The sequence below is a fragment of the Pinus tabuliformis genome, chromosome 9 (assembly GCF_031772625.1).
Source record: "Pinus tabuliformis cultivar Carrire ecotype Pingquan chromosome 9, CPIR1, whole genome shotgun sequence".
In the NCBI taxonomy this organism is placed as follows: Eukaryota; Viridiplantae; Streptophyta; class Pinopsida; order Pinales; family Pinaceae; genus Pinus; species Pinus tabuliformis.
The window spans coordinates 410,602,225-410,620,457 of record NC_142307.1 but is presented as its reverse complement, the minus strand read 5'-3'; the positions used below and the strand labels follow the sequence as shown (position 1 = coordinate 410,620,457).

At 41.2% G+C, this 18,233-nt stretch overlaps 1 protein-coding gene across 1 annotated transcript in view; it reads left to right on the top strand.

The window, feature by feature from the left end:
- LOC149148902 (diacylglycerol O-acyltransferase 2D-like) overlaps positions 1-18,233 on the top strand; it is a 217,563-nt gene that overhangs the window by 109,587 nt on the left and 89,743 nt on the right. The window contains exons 4-7 of the mRNA XM_089440235.1: positions 3,381-3,487; positions 3,629-3,784; positions 4,162-4,248; positions 4,460-4,557. Coding sequence (XP_089296361.1) covers positions 3,381-3,487; positions 3,629-3,784; positions 4,162-4,248; positions 4,460-4,557 — 448 coding nt within the window. The remainder of the gene's footprint in view (positions 1-3,380; positions 3,488-3,628; positions 3,785-4,161; positions 4,249-4,459; positions 4,558-18,233) is intronic.

Here is an 18,233-nt window from a genome sequence, read left to right as displayed (position 1 = left end):
ATATAGATTTTTTATTCTTTCTAGCATTGGCAGAGAAGAGACGATTTACTAAATCTACCGATTACAATATAAATTGGTATATATGTATCTCCTCGCATATCACACATCTTATATAACTATATAGAGGTGTATAGATCTTCTCTACTCTATTTTCAGTGATAACCAATATATCATGTTTGGGTTTTCCAATGATGATAAATAAGGTTTATTTCATTCTACTATGATGTTTGTTTTTCATTATGAGTTTTGAAGGATGAAAGACTCGGGATTTCTTTTTTTTCAATGGTGTTCTTAGTTGTATGTTGTCCATTCTATTTAGATGAATCCTGGTGAAGTTTTCCAACTTAACATTACCTTGTTGGAAATACTGAGAGGGGGGTTGAATCAGTATTCCTTAGCAATTAGCACTTTTAAATATTTTCAGAGCATTCGTTAACCTTCAATCATTATTAATGTTTATGCAGTAATAAAAGAACACAATAGGCACAAGAATTTTAGCTGGAAAACCCTCTCCGGCTCAAAAGCCACCGAATGCTTTTCTAATAAATTCTTTAATCTTCAGCCCCAATTGAAATGAAAGCAACAACTTCCTAGAATTCTAGAAAAGCATTCTTCTCCAGCTCCGACTGGAAGGACGCCCCAACGCCCTGGTTTCTCAGTAATCAACTGAATGGATGCCCCAACACCCTAGCGACCCACAACTCGCCCTAGCACCACCCTACCACCTTGAAGTGTTCACAAGCCCCAACCTATAGGCAAATTCATATACCTGCCTAACACCTCCTGCCCCTATAATGACTAAAATAAGACAAGTCTGTGGATTCCCAAACCAGGGACAACAATCCACGATACAATAAGATGTACAATGATTTTCGTGTACTTGACCAAATACCCAATCACTCTATGACTTGCAACCCAACCATGACATCATCCCAACAGTGACTCCTATACCTCCCAACACTGCCTCTTTGACTCTACGCAAAATGACTCTTTCACAAATGACTCTTTTACAATCTTTACAATGATGACCCTTTTACAAATGACTCTTTTACAACTTTATAGTGATGACTCTTTTACAAATGACTCTTTTACAATGATGACTCTTTTATAAATGACCCTTTTGCAACTTTACAATGATTACTCTTGGCCTTAACAATACTTCACGATATCTGGATGGCTGTCATGTCTTCAAGGATGTCTCGCTGCAATGCTTCTTTTGATTTGATACTTCTACCCTTGAATTCTTGCTTGATGTTGTACTTGAATCTTCTTCTACCTGCATGCAAAATTTTCTCGGCGAAACCAATCCCAAAACAAAACAAAATACCCTTCAACTTACCTCTGCCTGCAAAACACATGTAAGTGCATAATAATGAATAAATACAAATTAAAATTACAATGCATACCTAATGTGTGCTTGCCACTTTTGTTGTTGACTTGCTGCAGCATAGTCAAAGACTCCTACTCTTGTATAGGCTTGGACTCTATACAAGACTATATCCAAAACTAACCTAAAGATATATACAATAAAAACTGATGACAAACCCTAGACTTGTGATGGACCAAGTTCTAAGTACAACAACAGAGACCATTCTATCAACTATGACAAGACAAGTAACATGAACTTACAACATCATATAGATTTAGCAGACTTGGTGTAGCATCAAGAATATGTAGCATCAAATGTGTAGTATCAAGAATAGGACATCCGAAATGTGGTATCAAAACTAACTGTGACATATAGAGACATAGAGATATAACTGAGACCCTGTATATACTTACATTGTCTTGCAAAAACATATGTTAGAGATGATACTCAAAATTCAATGTAAACACTAATCATATATACCTTGCTGTAGGAGACTTACCCTTGATTGTTGATGTGTGGCCCTTACTGCAGTGATCCTTGAATGCATGCTTTTTCTTGCCTTCTAGGAGCTCGATATTGAATCCATTGTACCCATGTAATTTCGGATCTCTTGGGTCTGAAATTTCGTCTTGTGGTAGCTCTCCGAGTCCTCTTTCCAACCCCATAGGTCTAATCAAGGTTGGATTCTTCACGAAAGATTTATGCCCAATCTCCCACGATGACTGGATTATAGACTGGTTCAGTAGAGCGAACTTGTACAAAGTGCCACGTGTCACTATTGCGTCCTTCGGCCCTGAAAACGATACCCAACAACCTACAGCCCGTCTTCTTCTTGTCACTATTTATGAAATTTGAATCCAATGCTTAGAGAGAAAGTTATGACGAGTTTCCCAACGTCACCTGTTTGACATGGAATTTGGGAGCCTACAAAAACCCTAACTTCCTCAGATCATATCTTCGAAAATATTGTGAACCAAGATCTGAAGCTTCGCAGAAAACAAGTTATAGTGAAAATGCCACGATGACCTGTTTGGAGCCACAAAATCCCTACTAGAGGACGATATGAGGGTCACTATTTATATGAATGTCTTGAGTTGAGAGGGTCCTCAACAAGTGAACGTTGGAGGGATTTTAGGAGAAAAAAAACATTATTAACTATTGACTATTCAATGACCACAACCAATTATGAGTGCCATGTTAACTTCAAACACGAATATCTCTCAAACCGTGAATAATTACGTGGCGTGCCATATATCAACGTAAACATTTCGACGAATAGAATCCATATAGAAAATCCTTTGACTCAGAATAGAGTAAGTTGTCAAGGCAAAATGCCCATGCAAGATTGGGGTAGCCCCTGGTGCTGCTTGGGTTGACATCAATGACAACCACTGATCAACATAGCCAAGGTACTTTTTCCTGTATGCTCTACCTGTTTGATTTGAATAGATAGCTCAACCAGACAGTACTATGCAGATACAGATTGCAAACAATGTATATGGTCTTAGTAAATCATCTTTGGTATAGTTTATCCTCCACCCTACTAAATGAATCTTGATTGTGATATACATGTAAATCGTAATTAAATAGAAAATGATATGGATGGGATCCGTTGTTTCTCCCTACCTGATGCTAATCTATATGCAGAGGAAAGTCAATATGAATGTTCACTTTGACATGTCCTCTTTGCTTTTCAGTTCTGTTCATCTTCACAGCAACAGAAAATATATTGCATGGTGAAATAATAATTCATTGCATGTTAGGAAAGATACTCATTACATTTTTAATGCTCGATTAACCTCTCAGAGCATACCATTTGTAGGTTATTTGAAATTCCTGACGGTTAGGGCCTGCTGTTGTGGGCTAGTTTTGGAACATCATATAGAAAAAAATGTGTTGCAACGTCACTTTATGTTCATGTTACACACTTTGCTCTTTTGCATTTGAATATATGCCATATCAAAATTTTTTGGTATTTTAGTAAACAGGTTTTATGGTTTATCATTGACAGTCTTCGCTTTTGAGCCACATTCAGTCATTCCTGTTGGACTTCTGGCCCTCTGTAACCATTCTGGTTTTATGCCTTTGCCCAATATCAAGGCACTTGCAAGTTCTGCGGTAAGAATGTTTGATAGCAGAAATTTTTAAGAGCTTGAATCATGAATCTACCTTGATTAGTGCAACTTCATATAAAAGGGCATAGCAAGATGATCTCAATGCAATGTTTCTGGACCTCCTTTCTTGTATGATATTTTGAAGGTCTTCTATACACCGATTTTACGACATTTGTGGTCTTGGCTGGGAGCCGTACCTGCTTCTCGGGAAAACTTCGTGAAATTACTGAATGCTGGCTATAGCTGTGTTGTAATTCCTGGGGGTGTTCAGGAAATATTGTATATGGAGCATGGTCATGAGGTAAGTCCTGCTAGATATTTCTCTAAAAATAAATTTCAAACATCCTTTTATCTTTCTTTTTGCATTCCAAAAATTTCAGATCCCTCTTTGAATCTTAACTCATAAATCCATGCTCTTAAAAGATCTGCAATAAGAATTGGGCATGTTTGTGACAGTCAATCAAGCAAATGTTTTACTGAGTGGGAGGGAAATATTGCTAAAAAATATTCAAACCGACTATTACAAATTTAGTCAATGAGGCTAGTGATTTTGCTGATGGAGAGGGAAATATTGCTCAAAAAAGCAAAAGAGATTAAACCTAACAACTAAAATTTTCAGTGTCCAAGAAAATCATGACATGGACTTACTGTAAATTGACCTGGATGTGTACTCTGCAGGTTGCTTTTCTAAACAAAAGGCGTGGGTTTATACGTGTGTCTATGGAGACTGGCTGCCCATTAGTACCTGTGTTTTGTTTTGGTCAGGTTGGTAAACATGGTAGTTATTCAAGAATTTGTGATTTCTTCTCTTTGTAATCTGCTTGTAGAGTTTGAACGATAATACGGATGGTTTTGCTTTCAATTTCTTTTGCAGCTACTGGGTTATCAAAGAATATCTGTATTCCAATTTCAAATTCTGAGGTTGTTTATAAGTTTTGTGACTAATGTGTGCTACACTTTTTGCAATATTTTCTAGACTGATCTGTATCATTGGTGGAAACCAAGAGGACAGTTATTCAATGTCCTTTCTCGAGTGATAAAGTTCACACCATTACTATTTTGGGGAACATTTGGGTACTTTCTCAACCCCTGCACTGTTTTCCTTTCAATGCAAGCTATGTAATATTTAGAAAACGTCTCTCAGTTTTACAATCTTTTTTATTTTTTGCATTTTCAATAGTTTTGGTTGAGTGTCATATGTCCATATCAGACATGGCATTGCAATATTAGTGAAGGTAACTTTTTTTTGTTATGAAAAAGACTGAAATATGTATATATATTTGCGCGAACACTAGCATATCCTTTTTCCTAGTGGGTAGATTTTACCCTTCAATGAACCGATCTAGCTAGCTTGTACAAGATTTGAGCATTCACTGTCAATCTTTATGTACCAAACAAAAACCAAGATAGAAAAGCTTCAAGAATTGACGCCAATGTTCACAAAGAAAGAACCCTTATACATTCATATGCTTCAAGAAAAATATGTCAATTAAGGTTCAAGGAGTTGAAGCTCCAAAAATCCAACCACAATTAGATATGAGGAAAGGATACACTTTATACAGATTCTAGCTCAACTTCCTTTGCAATAAAATAATAATATTTCATGTGAAAACCCTAGATCTAGCCTAGGGAGGAGTAAAGAATTATTTCCTCCAACTAATTATTCAACAATACATAAAATAATGAAGTGGTCAAGGCCACATGTACAAGTCTCCAACTTACATATTCCCAAGAGAGTGGGATGTCCCTATCGAATAAGGAAGAAGATGAGTCAAAGGTGCAACATCTAGCCTCTAGAGGACATCAAGTTGATAGATACACAGCTAACTCAAAGTAGGCAATGAAAACCTTATAGATCTCACTTGACGTGGATGTATATCTCTCTAAGGTGAAACACGCCAAACAAGCAATGAATAGAAGGCCCCCAAGAGTGGACAACCTCCAATAGATGCATAAAACATGGCCATATGGCGTCAAGAACTAGGTCGCTCTTAACCATGAGCATATATCAATAATTAATAACCAAAACACTCAAGCCAAAAAGGTGGGGCACTCCTCAAACTAGTGGTCAAAACTACGGCAAATTTTTTCTCATGATAGATTTTAAAAAAGAACCATAACTGTGTCAATTTTTTCCTAAGTTTCTATTATGACCACTGTTACTGCAAAATCTAGCACTCTAGTACAAAGCTTCTGTAAGCAACATGAATAGAGAACAATAATGGGAGAGTTTCCACTGTCACCACAACAATTACTCCCCTCTTTTCTGTGGTTGGATAGAATCCCAACAAGAGAGGCTTCCCTAGTAGATCTTAGGGATTAAGTAACCTAGATGGTCATAGGCTAAATACCATCCAAGGGTTCTACTACAAGATTCACCCAATGACTAGAATGCAATGATTAGAGTTTTTGGTGAAATAAGGTATAATTCCAAGAGAGAGAGTTCAAGAGATCCTATGGTTAAATATAGAGGGCTTAGTGCAACCTACAAAGGCTCAAATAGGTTTCCAAACACATGCAATCAAGAAATTACACATTGTTATTATAGATTGGGGCTTTAATCAACAATTCACAACATGAAATTTTTTAGAACAGCAATAAGGAAGCAACCCCAGAATCAATGATAAACAAGTGCCAGATTAGGGTTGATTAATGAGTAAACAAGAGAATAAATTACAACAATCTTCAATGGATGAAAATACATATAACAATAAAACCCTAGATGTTAGCCCTAATTTGTAGCTGAAAATGCATTAAAAATGATATTTTTCTTTTCAAAATGAATGCATGCAAATCATAACCCCAGGACAATAAGGTCTAAGGCAAACAAAGCTGAAAAATGATGATTTTGTTGTAACCTAACCCTAATTCACACCGGGAAACACATTGTAAAAATTTAGGGTTTTATTTATTATTTATTTATTTATGGGATCAACACAAGAGATAAGACTAGTGCCTTTATCAATCAAGGGCTAATGGAGTCTAGGAATGAACAAATCTATGGAAGGGGGTTGATGGAAGCAATTTCAAGGAAAATGAGGAAGCCAAACCCGTGTTCTTCAATCCCTTAAACCCTAGAGTCCTTCTATCTTCTTTAGAGAGTGAAAGGGAGGAAACTATATCTAGGTTCCTCAAGAGAAACTTGATGAATATTTTGTTCAAGGAGATGTTAGAGCCACAAAACATCAAGAAAACTTTGGTGAAAATTTCATTAAATCCTAATTGTTCAACAAGTACAAGATGGAAGAATATACTTACAATAAATTAGCACATATCATCAAAGAATCATCAACAATCATCAAAGAGAGAGAACCTTCCAACAAAATATACTCCCCAAGAAGTGTGCTACACTAGTGCTCCATAGCGCACAAAAGATATTAGCCAAGTAGTGCGAATTGATCTTTAAGTGTGACCACGATCTCAAGAGAATTCAACCTGCTTCTATGTAAATGAAGGAAATCAATTTGAATTTCTCTAAATTTAGTCTCAAAGCCCTAAAATAAGATTTAATAATGATTACAAGTTGGATAGGTCACAAATCGAGCCCCAAAGATAGCTAACTCAATAACAAAACATAAAGATAAACCTAAACTAACCCACATGTGTGAGTTAAAAACACTCCAATGGTGATATCATTCTACAAAAGACATGTCTCTCATCAAATAGTGCAATGGATGGCTCAATGGGGTGCATCTCATCCCAAAGGCCACATCTCCTCATCAAATGATGTCCAATCATCAAGCAAGTCTCCCTCATCCAAAACGTCATCCATGAACCTATCACATCATCAATCTAGGCATCATGAAGGGGACGCCATGGAGCTAGGGCATGACATCATCATGAAGATTAGTGTACCATCCTTTCTAAAGGGGTTCCATTTCATCATCATCATCAAATCTCCTAAAAAATAGGCGACATCCATCAAGTAGGTGTAATGCCAGCTTGGGGGCACCTTGTCAACTTTGGGGTAGATCAACTCTCAAGGCAACATCTTGGCACTGGAGGGCAACGTTGAAGCTCGTAGAGGGTGTGAAAATTGCAATATGGAATCCTATTGCAGCGATTGATATTATTTCTCCTAACTGATAAATTAATTATTCGGTTTCTTGCTACGACAACATTGAAATAAACACACTGCAACCTTCACAAATAAAAACTGTGGAAAATAAATAGTGCTGGAACTGAGAAAACACTAGCACACACATAAAAATAACACTGTTGTTTTTGGACAAGAGTCCCCGGAAAAACCCAATGCGGGAAAACCGATGCAACAAATGAGGGTTTTATTTTATTAAGCAACAGTGAAAATCTAAGTACAATTTGGATGCCTAAAATTGGCAATCCACTACAGGAGAAATTGGCCACAAAAATTAGTGAGACAAATTTTGTCTCACCCGGCACTGATCCAGCTCCGAAACTAGCTCTGAATGGGCTCCACGAAACCCTTGCGTCAAATCCGCGCAGCCTTTGGTACGCTCTGCCTGGAACTAAAACTGATCAAGCTGTCTGCCCAATCCAGCCTCTGAGAATGACTTGCTGGTCCCTTCCGGAAATCTTCCTGGCCTCTAGCAATTGAATCGACCCTTTGTCTGGCCAAATTGAACTTCTGCCTCTGAAGCTTCTGTGCTGCCTCTACGCTGCCTCATTGAGGAAACTTGGCCCTCATGTAGCCGACTCTTCGGATCTGGAAAATCTCCTCCGAAGTCACTATCCTAGCCCCTCACTGACTACTTCGATCTCTGGCTCTCCAATAGCTGACTGCAGCTACTCTAGAAATCGATCTGCCAAGGAAATCGAATTTCTAGTGATCTCGAGTGTGTTCTCCAAGTGCCCATCAACTTCCTCTTATAATCCACTGTTGGAGCACCAACGACCAAGATTAAAACTCAATCGATGGCTAGGATCATCTTGGAATCGATCTGTCTGAGTTTTTAGATGATTTTCACCTTGACTTAATTAATACTAATTAATTAGCCAGTTTCCTAAGTTTAGACTTAGGAAACATTAAAAAAATTGGTTAATAGCCTAATTAAGTCACTTCTAGGTGGAATTTCCATAAACGATTTTTGGGCCTTGGAGATCTAATGTATTCTAGCCTTTCCACCAAATTTCGTGGCTAGAATACATTCGATGCTACAAAAATTAACACTTCCTCTTAGCAAGGAATGTGTTCTAGTGCTGCACACCCTGTCACAATACTCTGTCTCTGTATCATCTCCTGTCACGTTGCTGATGTCTAGCTATTGCTGCCCACCAACTACTGCGCAACTTTGATGTGCCTACCTCACGAGCTCTGTTGGTCGAGGTACTGCCCCAACAACTACGAGCTAGTGCCAGACTTCCTGAATCCTGGTGACGAAGGGATCTAAGCCTTCCCCCTTTTGCATCTTGATACATCTCAGCTTCTCCTCCAGGAACATCTTCCGCTGCTCGGAATTGCCTTGATATAGTGTGGCGAGAGCATCTCACATCTCTTTGGCAGTATCCTTTCTAGCTATGTGTGAGACTATATGGTCCCGGACTCCATCCAGAATCAACCGCTTCGCAAGCGCCATCTCCTTCCTATATTCCTTCAGCTGATCTGCATCCTGGGGAATTGTCACAACACTATCTATGTAGAGCTTCAAGCCATATTCATCCAACAGTTAGGACATCCTGGCCTTCCAGATGACATAGTTGGAGGAGCCATCCAACTTGTCTTGATTTGTAAGTCCTATTGTGGCCATCTCTGATAATGTCCAAAACTCCTTCTTTCCCTTTGCTTGACTGCTACTCTGCTACTCGCACTCCCTTCTGGAATGCATTATCTTGCAAGCTGCTACTGCTAATCTGCAACTGGAAATTTGAACTTCCGAGACTCGAAGTTCCCTGAGGAAAATTTTCCCTCTGTTGCGTGTGCATTTCTTCCCCACTCGATGCTAGTTTTTCTCTAGCAAACTGTTGGAAAACCCTCTGCGCCCAACTAGAAATCTGCCCAACAAAAAATCTGAGTTGCTCCCTCTGATCAGTCACTCTCTGATACCATGTGAAAATTCCAATATGGAATCCTATTGCAGCAACTGGTATTATTTCTCCTAACTGATAAAATAATTATTCAGTTTATTGATACGACAACATCGAAATAAACACACTGCAACCTTCACAAATAAAAACTACAGAAAATAAATAGCGTTGGAACTGAGAAAACACTAGCACACACATAAAAATAACACCGTTGTTTTTGGACAAAAGTCCTCGGAAAAACCCAATGCGGGAAAACTAGTGCACCAGATGAGGGTTTTATTTAATTAAGCAACAATGAAAATCTGAGTACAATCTGGATGCCTGAAACTGGCAGTCCGCTACAAGAGAAACTGGCCACAAAAATTAGTGAGACAAATTTTGTTTCACACGGCATTGATCCAGCTTCGAAACTGACTCTGAATGGGCTCCACGAAACCTCTGCGTCAAATTTGCGCAGCCTTTGGTACGCTCTACTTGGAACTAACACTGATCAAGCTATCTGCCCATTCCAGCCTCTGAGAATGACTCGTTGGTCCCTTCCGGAAATATTCTCGGCTTCCAGCCACTGAATCGACCCTCGCTTGACCAAATTGAACTTCTTCCTCTAAAGATTCTGCGCTACCTCATTGAGGAAACTCAACCCTCCTGTAGCTAACTCTCTGGATCTGGAAAATTCCCTCTAGACTCACTATCCCTGCCCCTCACTCACTGCTTCGATCTTTGGCTCTCCGGCAGCTGACTGTTGCTACTCTAGAAATCGATCTACCAAGGAAATCAAATTTCCGGTGATCTTGAAAATTGAAGTTGCAGTTGGATCTGGTTATTGTTGCAGAGTTCTGTTGTTTGTTCTGTGTTCTGGTGACTGTGTTGTTGACAGGGTTCTAGTGTTTCAGTGATTCAGAGCTTGATGATGCTAGTATTGATTGATTTTGTGCTTCAATGATATTGATGGGTCTAGTATGAAAATTGGATGAAATGTGGCCCTCAGATTATGGTGTTGTGCTTCAGGAGTATCCAGTCTGAAAATTTATGAAACGTGGTACCTGGAGGAAGAAAGAGAAGGTTGTTGCCTTCTGTAGGTCGGCACCTACGTACTAGTACCTTAGCTAGTACACAAGCTAAGGGCGTGGTAGCTCCCTTCCAGTAGTAGCTGGAAAAAGAGTAAAGGTTGGAGCATTTCAGTAGGCCTGCACCTACGTACTAGTAAATGGATCGGCTAGTACAAGAGCTAAGGGGATCGTAGTTCCCTTCCAGGAGAGTCTGAGAATGAGAGAAGGTTGTAGCCTTCTGCAGGTAGAAGCCTGTGTACTGGTATAAGTCTGCACCAGTATAGAACTATTGTAAAAGAAGTTTCTTATTAAAAAGAAGATTGCGACGACTTGCAACAGGTGGTTTTCACCCACATTGGGTTTCCACCTTATATCATGGTGTTCATGTGTGCTTCTTGTGTGTGATGATCTGTTCTGTTTTTACTGCACCTGCTTACTGTTCATGTGGTTAATGAAGTTCTGATGCACTAACTAAAGATCAACATTTAATGGATTAACTGAATCATAAGTATTCTGGTATACGCTGGTTTCCTTATTTGTAGTTGCGTATATACGCGGTTTTCTCTAACTAAAGTAGCGTATATGATCTGGGTGTGAAATGAAAAATAATTGACTTGATAATACTGATTCACCGCCCCTCTCAGTATTATTTCCAACACTCGAGTGTGTTCTCTAAGTGCCCATTGACTCCTCTTATAATCCACGTTGGAGCACCAACGACTAAGATTAAAACTTAATCGTTGGCTAGGATCCATCCTGGAATCGATCTGTGTGAGTTTCTAGGTGATTCTCACCTTGCCTTAATAAATACTGATTAATTAACCAGTTTTCCTAAGTTTAGACTTAGGAAACATTAAAAAAATTGGTTAATAATCTAATTAAGTCACTCCTAGGTGGAATTTCCAGAAAAAGATTTCTGGGTCTTGGAGATCTCTTGTATTCTAGCCTCTCCACCAAATTTTGTGGCTAGAACACATCCGATGCTACAAAAACTAACACTTCCTCTTAGCGAGGAATGTATTCTCGTGTTGCACATGCTGTCATGACACTCTGTCTCTATATCATCTCTTGTCACGCGACTGATGTTTGCTGCTGTTGCCCACCAACTACTGCACAACTCTGATGCTGCATTTGTGCTGCTGCTGGCACTGCCATACTACTGCCAACTCTGCATCTGCACTACAACTACCTCTCATCTGTTGCTGTTGTAACTGCAACATCTGCAACTGAAAAACATCCAAAATACTGAATCATCTGTGTTCAGTATGATACATCTGTCTCCCGAGTCTCTAACTACTACTAGCCTCTGCACTGTCACTGAAGAATCTGTGTTGCTGCTGACTCTTCACTATGCCACTTTGCACTGCTGCCAACTCTGCATTGCGCTCCCCAGCATCTAATTGTTACTAGTCTGGAACTGTCATTCTAGTTTTGACTCCCTCAACTGCCACTGATCCATCCTGCTACTGAATACTGTGGGCCCTTGTAGCCAGGTAATGATCCATGAGGTGGACTCCTCAAGGAACCTTTCCAATCTCTGAAGTTCTCTGGGACTACAATACCAAATCTCCCCACCTCACTCGAGGTATATCTGCGAACATCGCGAAGTCTTCCTCCAATCTAGAGGACAACCTATCGATTTATGTAGAGGCTGCTTGCTGGTCCTGCTTCTCCGAGTTGTCCTTATTTCTGAGAGGACATTGCGTGCTGTAGTGACCAAGCTCACCACACCTGAAGCATTTGACCTTTGACAGGTCCTTCTTCTTCTTTCTCTGCTCCCCTTGCCCCTCAATGGGACCCTTTGATGCGAGGGTCACATTCTCCTCCTTCGCCACCTTTGTTCCGTTGCTACTGCTGTCACTGATGAAGCTCTTTTGTAGAGCTCACCTCAACTCTTCCTGCTACATATCGGACCACATCCTGTCCCACATTGGTAGATTGTCTCTTCCCAATATGCTTTGGACAAATACTTGACACTCCTCAAAGACACTATTTAGTGCCAACATCACGAGCTCTGTTGGTTGAGGTGCTGCCGCAACAACTACGAGTTGGTCCTAGACTTCTTGAATCCTGGTGAGGAAGGGATCTATGCCTTCCCCCTTCTGCATCTTGATACATCTAAGCTTCTCCTCCAGGAACATCTTCCATTGCTCGGAAGTGCCCTGATACAACGTGGTGAGAGGATCCCACATCTCTTTGGCAGTATCCTTGCCAGTTATGTGTGAGACTATATGGTCCCAGACTCCATCCAGGATCAACCGCATCGCAAGTGCCATCTCCTTCCTATATTCCTTTAGCTCATATGAATCCTGGGGAACTAACACAACGTTGTCTATGTAGAGCTTCAAGCCATATTCATCCAACAGGAAGGAGATCCTGGCCTTCTAGATGACATAGTTAGAGAAGCCGTCCAACCTATCCTGATCTCTAAGTCCTGCTGTGGCCATCTTTGATAATGTCAAAAACTCCCTCTTTCCCTGTGCTTAGTTGCTACTTTGCTACTCGCACTCCCTTCTAGAATGCATTATCCTGCAAGTTGCTACTGCCAATCTGCAACTGGAAATTCGAAGTTCCGAGACTCGAAGTTCCCTAAGGAAATTTTTCCCTCTGTTGTGTGTGCTTTTCTCCTCCACCCAATGCTAGTTTTTCTCTAGCAAGCTGCTGCAAAACCCTCTACGTCTAGCCAGAAATCTGCTCAACAAAAAACCTGAGTTGCTCCCCCTGATCAGTCATGCTCTGATACCATGTGAAAATTCCAATATGGAATCCTATTACAACAGCTAGTATTATTTCTCCTAACCGATAAATTAATTATTCAGTTTATTGCTACGGTAACATCGAAATAAACACACTGCAACCTTCACGAATAAAAACCGCAGAAAATAAATAACACTGGAACTGAGAAAACACTAGCATACACATAAAAATAACACTGTTGTTTTTGGACAAAAGTCGCTAGAAAAACCCAATGCGGGAAAACCGATGCAACAGATGAGGATTTTATTTTATTAAGCAACAGTGAAAATCTGAGTACAATTTGGATGCCTAAAATTGGAAATCCAGTACAGGAGAAACTGGCCACAAAAATTAGTGAGACAAATTTTGTCTCACACGACATTGCTTCAGTTCCAAAACTGTCTCTGAATGGGCTCCATGAAACCCCTGCGTCAAATTTGCGTAGCTTATGGTACGCTCTGCTTGGAATTGGACCTGATCAAGCCATTTACCCAATCTAGCCTCCGAGAATGACTCGTTGGTCCCTTCCAGAAATCTTCCAGACCTCTAGCAACTGAATCGACCCTCTGTCTAGCCAAATCGAACTTTTGTCTAAAGCTTCTGCACTGCCTTTGCGCTTTCTCACTGAGGAAGCTCGGCCCTCCTGTAGCTGACTCTCTGGATCTGGAAAATCTCCTCCGGACTCACTGTCCTTGCCCCTCACTCACTGCTTCCATCTCTGCCTCTTCGACAGCGGACTGCTGCTACTCTAGAAATTGATCTGCAAAGGAAATCGAATTTCTGGTGATCTCGAGTGTGTTCTCCAAGTGCCCATCGACTTTCTCTTATAATCCACTGTTGGAGCACCAACAACCAAGATTAAAACTTAATTGTTTGCTAGGATCATCTTGGAATCGATCCGTGTGAGTTTCTAGATGATTCTCACCTTGACTTAATAAACACTGATTAATTAACCAGTGTTTCTAAGTTTCGACTTAGGAAACATTAAAAAAATTGGTTAATAACTAACTAGGTCACTTGTAGGTGGAATTTCCAGAAACGATTTTTGGTTCTTGGAGATCTCTTGTATTCTAGCCTCTCCACCAAATTTCGTGGCTAGAACACATCCATTGCTACAAAATCTAACACTTCTCTTAGCGAGAAATGTGTTCTAGTGTTGCACACCCTATCACAGCACTTTGTCTCTGTATCATCTCTTGTCACGCTGCTGATGTCTGCCTGCTGCTGCCCACCAACTAGTGCGCAACTCTGATGCTGCATCTATGCTGCTGCTAGCGCTGCCATACTGCTAGCAACTATGCATTTGCACTACAACTACCTCTCATCTGTTGTTGCTGCAACTGCAAAACATCCAAAATATTGAATCAACTGTGTTCAGTATAATGCATCTGGATTCTGTCTCCTGAGGCTCTGATTTCTACTAGCCTTTGCATTGTCACTGAAGAATTTGCGTTGCTGCTAACTCTGCACTATGCCACTCTACATTGCTGCCAACTCTGCACTGCGTTCCCCAGCATCTGACTATTACTTGTCTGCAACTGTCACTCTGGTTCTTACTGCATCATCTGCCACTGATCCATCCTGCTATTGAATACTGTGGGCCCCCGTATCCAGGTAATGATCCATGGGGTGGACTCCTCAGGGACCCTTTCCAATCTCTGTAGTTCTCTAGGATTATAGTACCAAATCTTCCCACCTCACTCCTGGAGGTATATCTGCGAACATCGCAAAGTCTTCCTCCAATCTGAAGGACAACCTATCGATCTCTGTAGAAGCTGCCTATTGGTCCTACGTCTCCGAGCTGTCCTTCTTTCTGAGAGGACACTGCGTGCTGTAGTGACCAAGCTCACCATACCTGAAGCATTTGAGCTTTGATAGGTCCTTCTTCTTCTTTCTCTGCTCCCCTTGCCCCTGACTGGGAACCTTTGATGCAAGGGCCACATTCTCCTCCTTCACCACCTTGGGTCCACTGCTATAGCTGTCACTGATGAAGCCCTTTAGCAGAGCTCGCCTCAACTCTTCTTGTTGCAGATCGACCCACATCCTATCCCACTCTGGTAGCTTGTCTCTTGCCAATATGCTTTGGACAAATACTTGCCACTCCTCATAGACACTATTTAGTGCCAACCTCACAAGCTGTATTGGTTGAGGTGCTATCCCAATAGCTGCGAGCTGTTCTTATGCTTCCTGAATCCTGGTGAGGAAGGGATCTATGTCGTCGCCCTTCTACATCCAGATACATCTTAGCTTCTCCTCCAAGGACATCTTCCGTTGCTCGAAAGTGCCATAATATAGCGTGGCGAGAGCATCCCACATCTCTTTGGCAGTACCCTTGCCAGCTATGTGTGAGACTATATGGTCCCGGACTCCATCTAGGATCAATCGCATCGCAAGAGCCATCTCCTTCCTATATTGTTAAATTTAGGTATGTTCTATACTTAGCGCAATTTACTTCAATTTTTCATATTAGCCCAATGTTAATATTCAGATTAACAATCACTTCAGCATGATAGTAAAGCGCAGATAGAACATAAACATAAACAACAGAAGAAAAGCCAAGACAAGAGGACAGAAGATGTGGCACCAGCTAGGGACAAACCCCAATGTGGGGAAATCCTTGATCAATTCTTCTTATATTCTTCAATAGTTCAGCAGAGAGAAAGAGATAGAGTACAATGATTTGAAGTCAATACTTGACTTGCTAAATAAGAGATCAGCCATCAGAGATCTTCACCATGAAGATGACGCAATGAGGTTGTAGATCTGATGACAAGGACTGAAGATATGCAGCAGATGATAGGCCTAGAACAGCTCAACCAATTACCCCAAAATACTGAAGCTTTCCTTCCATAAGACTCTCCTTCCTTTGCTGCTTCACTGATCATGACAAGGCTGCCCATCTGGCAACTTGTATACACTGTAAGGACTGAAGCATATCTTGGCAAACCTGATTACTGGTTAGGGCACAAACTCAGTGTGCTACAACACCTACAACACACCCCACAGTCCACCTATAGACAGTGACTAGCCTTCATACAGTCCTCCAATGAAACGCTGCATTATAGGACTGCTTACCTTATGAACGCAGCTCCTAAAAAGGTCTCCAACTGCTGGCTATGGCCTGCGGCCTAGCCCAGCAGTGGACTGTAACTTTGATCCCTTCAAACAGTGACCCAATCAGCTCTTAAACTACAGTCCATTGCTCCTCCTTTCAGCGGCTTCTTCTGCTCTTCAAATCGTGCTCAAGAACAACATTAACATGCCCAAACAGCCACGCTGTCACCTACAGCTACGTGGCATTAACACAGATCCTTCACGCTGTAGTATAACTACTTTGCTGTGGCTAGGTCCAACCTTCTAGCTGTTACTTAGGGTCCCTTTCAAGCTGAGATTAGGACTCTTCTAACTGTGGTTTCAGGCCTCCTTTTAGGGCCTTACAAATTGCGCTAGGTGAGCTGTGCAAGGCCTATTTATGACAGCAAATAGAAACCTTTCTAAACTGCGTTTGTGACTCTCTTGACAGCAGATAATGTCTCCACCTGAAGCTGCGTATGAGGGTCTAATAGACTGCGGATTTAGTTCTCTTAGAACAGTGGATCAAAGTCTCTTCTTTAGCTGCGTTTAGGGCTTCTCCTTACTGCGGATTAGGGTCTCTTCTAGACCTGCCGCTAGGGCACTTTAGGACTGCGGCTAGGGCATGATCTCTGTGGCTAGATTTCCTTCATTTGACTGCGGCTAGGGCAGCATTACTTGGGCAGCGTATAAGTCTCCTTCATGACTGTGATTAGGGCTCTTTAGGGCAGCATATAAGACGCCTCCATGGCAGCGTATAAGACTCCTTCATGACTGTGGCTAGGGCACTCCCTCTAGATCTCACTTTCACCAAAACCCAAACAAATGAGGAGAGGGATCACAAGAGATGAGTGTGTACAAAATGACTTGAAGTCCTCTTCTATTTATAATAAAACGTTGAGGATAGGTTGGGGTAATTTGGTCGCTGGCCGACCTTGACGAATTGTCACATAACACAAATAAATTCATATCTCAATGAATACATGTCGGAATCGGATGATCTTTAGATCAATCCTACACCTATCGACGAGAGGAATCCAAGAAAAATATCAGCTACCATAAATAAGAAGACCCACATGGAGTTTGGCCCTAGTTTCCAATTTCAACACTCCCTCTGAACTAGGGAGAACTCCATCTGCTAATCCATTTGCTAGACTATACTATCTCTGCCATCAACGCAATGCCCTCCACTGCTCGGCTCTGCTATGCTCCGCTGAACTATGAAGAAGAAGAAGTGATCGAGAATGTATCATACCATTCTCTACTGACTAGAAGTCAGTCCCATATAAAGAGAGTGTCTCATACCACTCTCACTGATCCGAAATTAGTTCCAAATAAAGAGAGTGTCTCATACCACTCTTACTGATCCGAAATCAATTCCAAATAAAGAGAGTGTCTCATACCACCCTTACTGACCCAAAGTCAATTCCAATTGATCCCAGATCAATATCATCCTAGCATAGGGAGTACGGTAGTATGTGATGTGTCCATCGGTAGTACTATGGTCCCTATCCTCATTTCCTTGCTCATTGGCTAGATGAGAGGTACTTCCCATGAGTCCCAGATTGCATAGGTAGGATGTCTCAGCAGGAGAAGAATGAACCACTCATCCTGCCTACATGTCGTCATGGGGTATCCCAGGGGAAGGCTGAACCACTCACCTTGTACACAACAAATCACTAGGGGAAGGCTGAACCACTCACCTTGTACACAACAAATCACTAGGGGAAGGCTGAACCACTCACCCTGTGAGTGTGTCTCAGCAGGAGAAGGATGAACCACTCATCCTGCCTACATAGCAAACCACTAGGGGAAGGCTGAATCACTCACCCTATGGTTGCTCATCGCTCCAACAAGTACGTGATGCCCCCCTGAAGCTCCCAGAGCTCG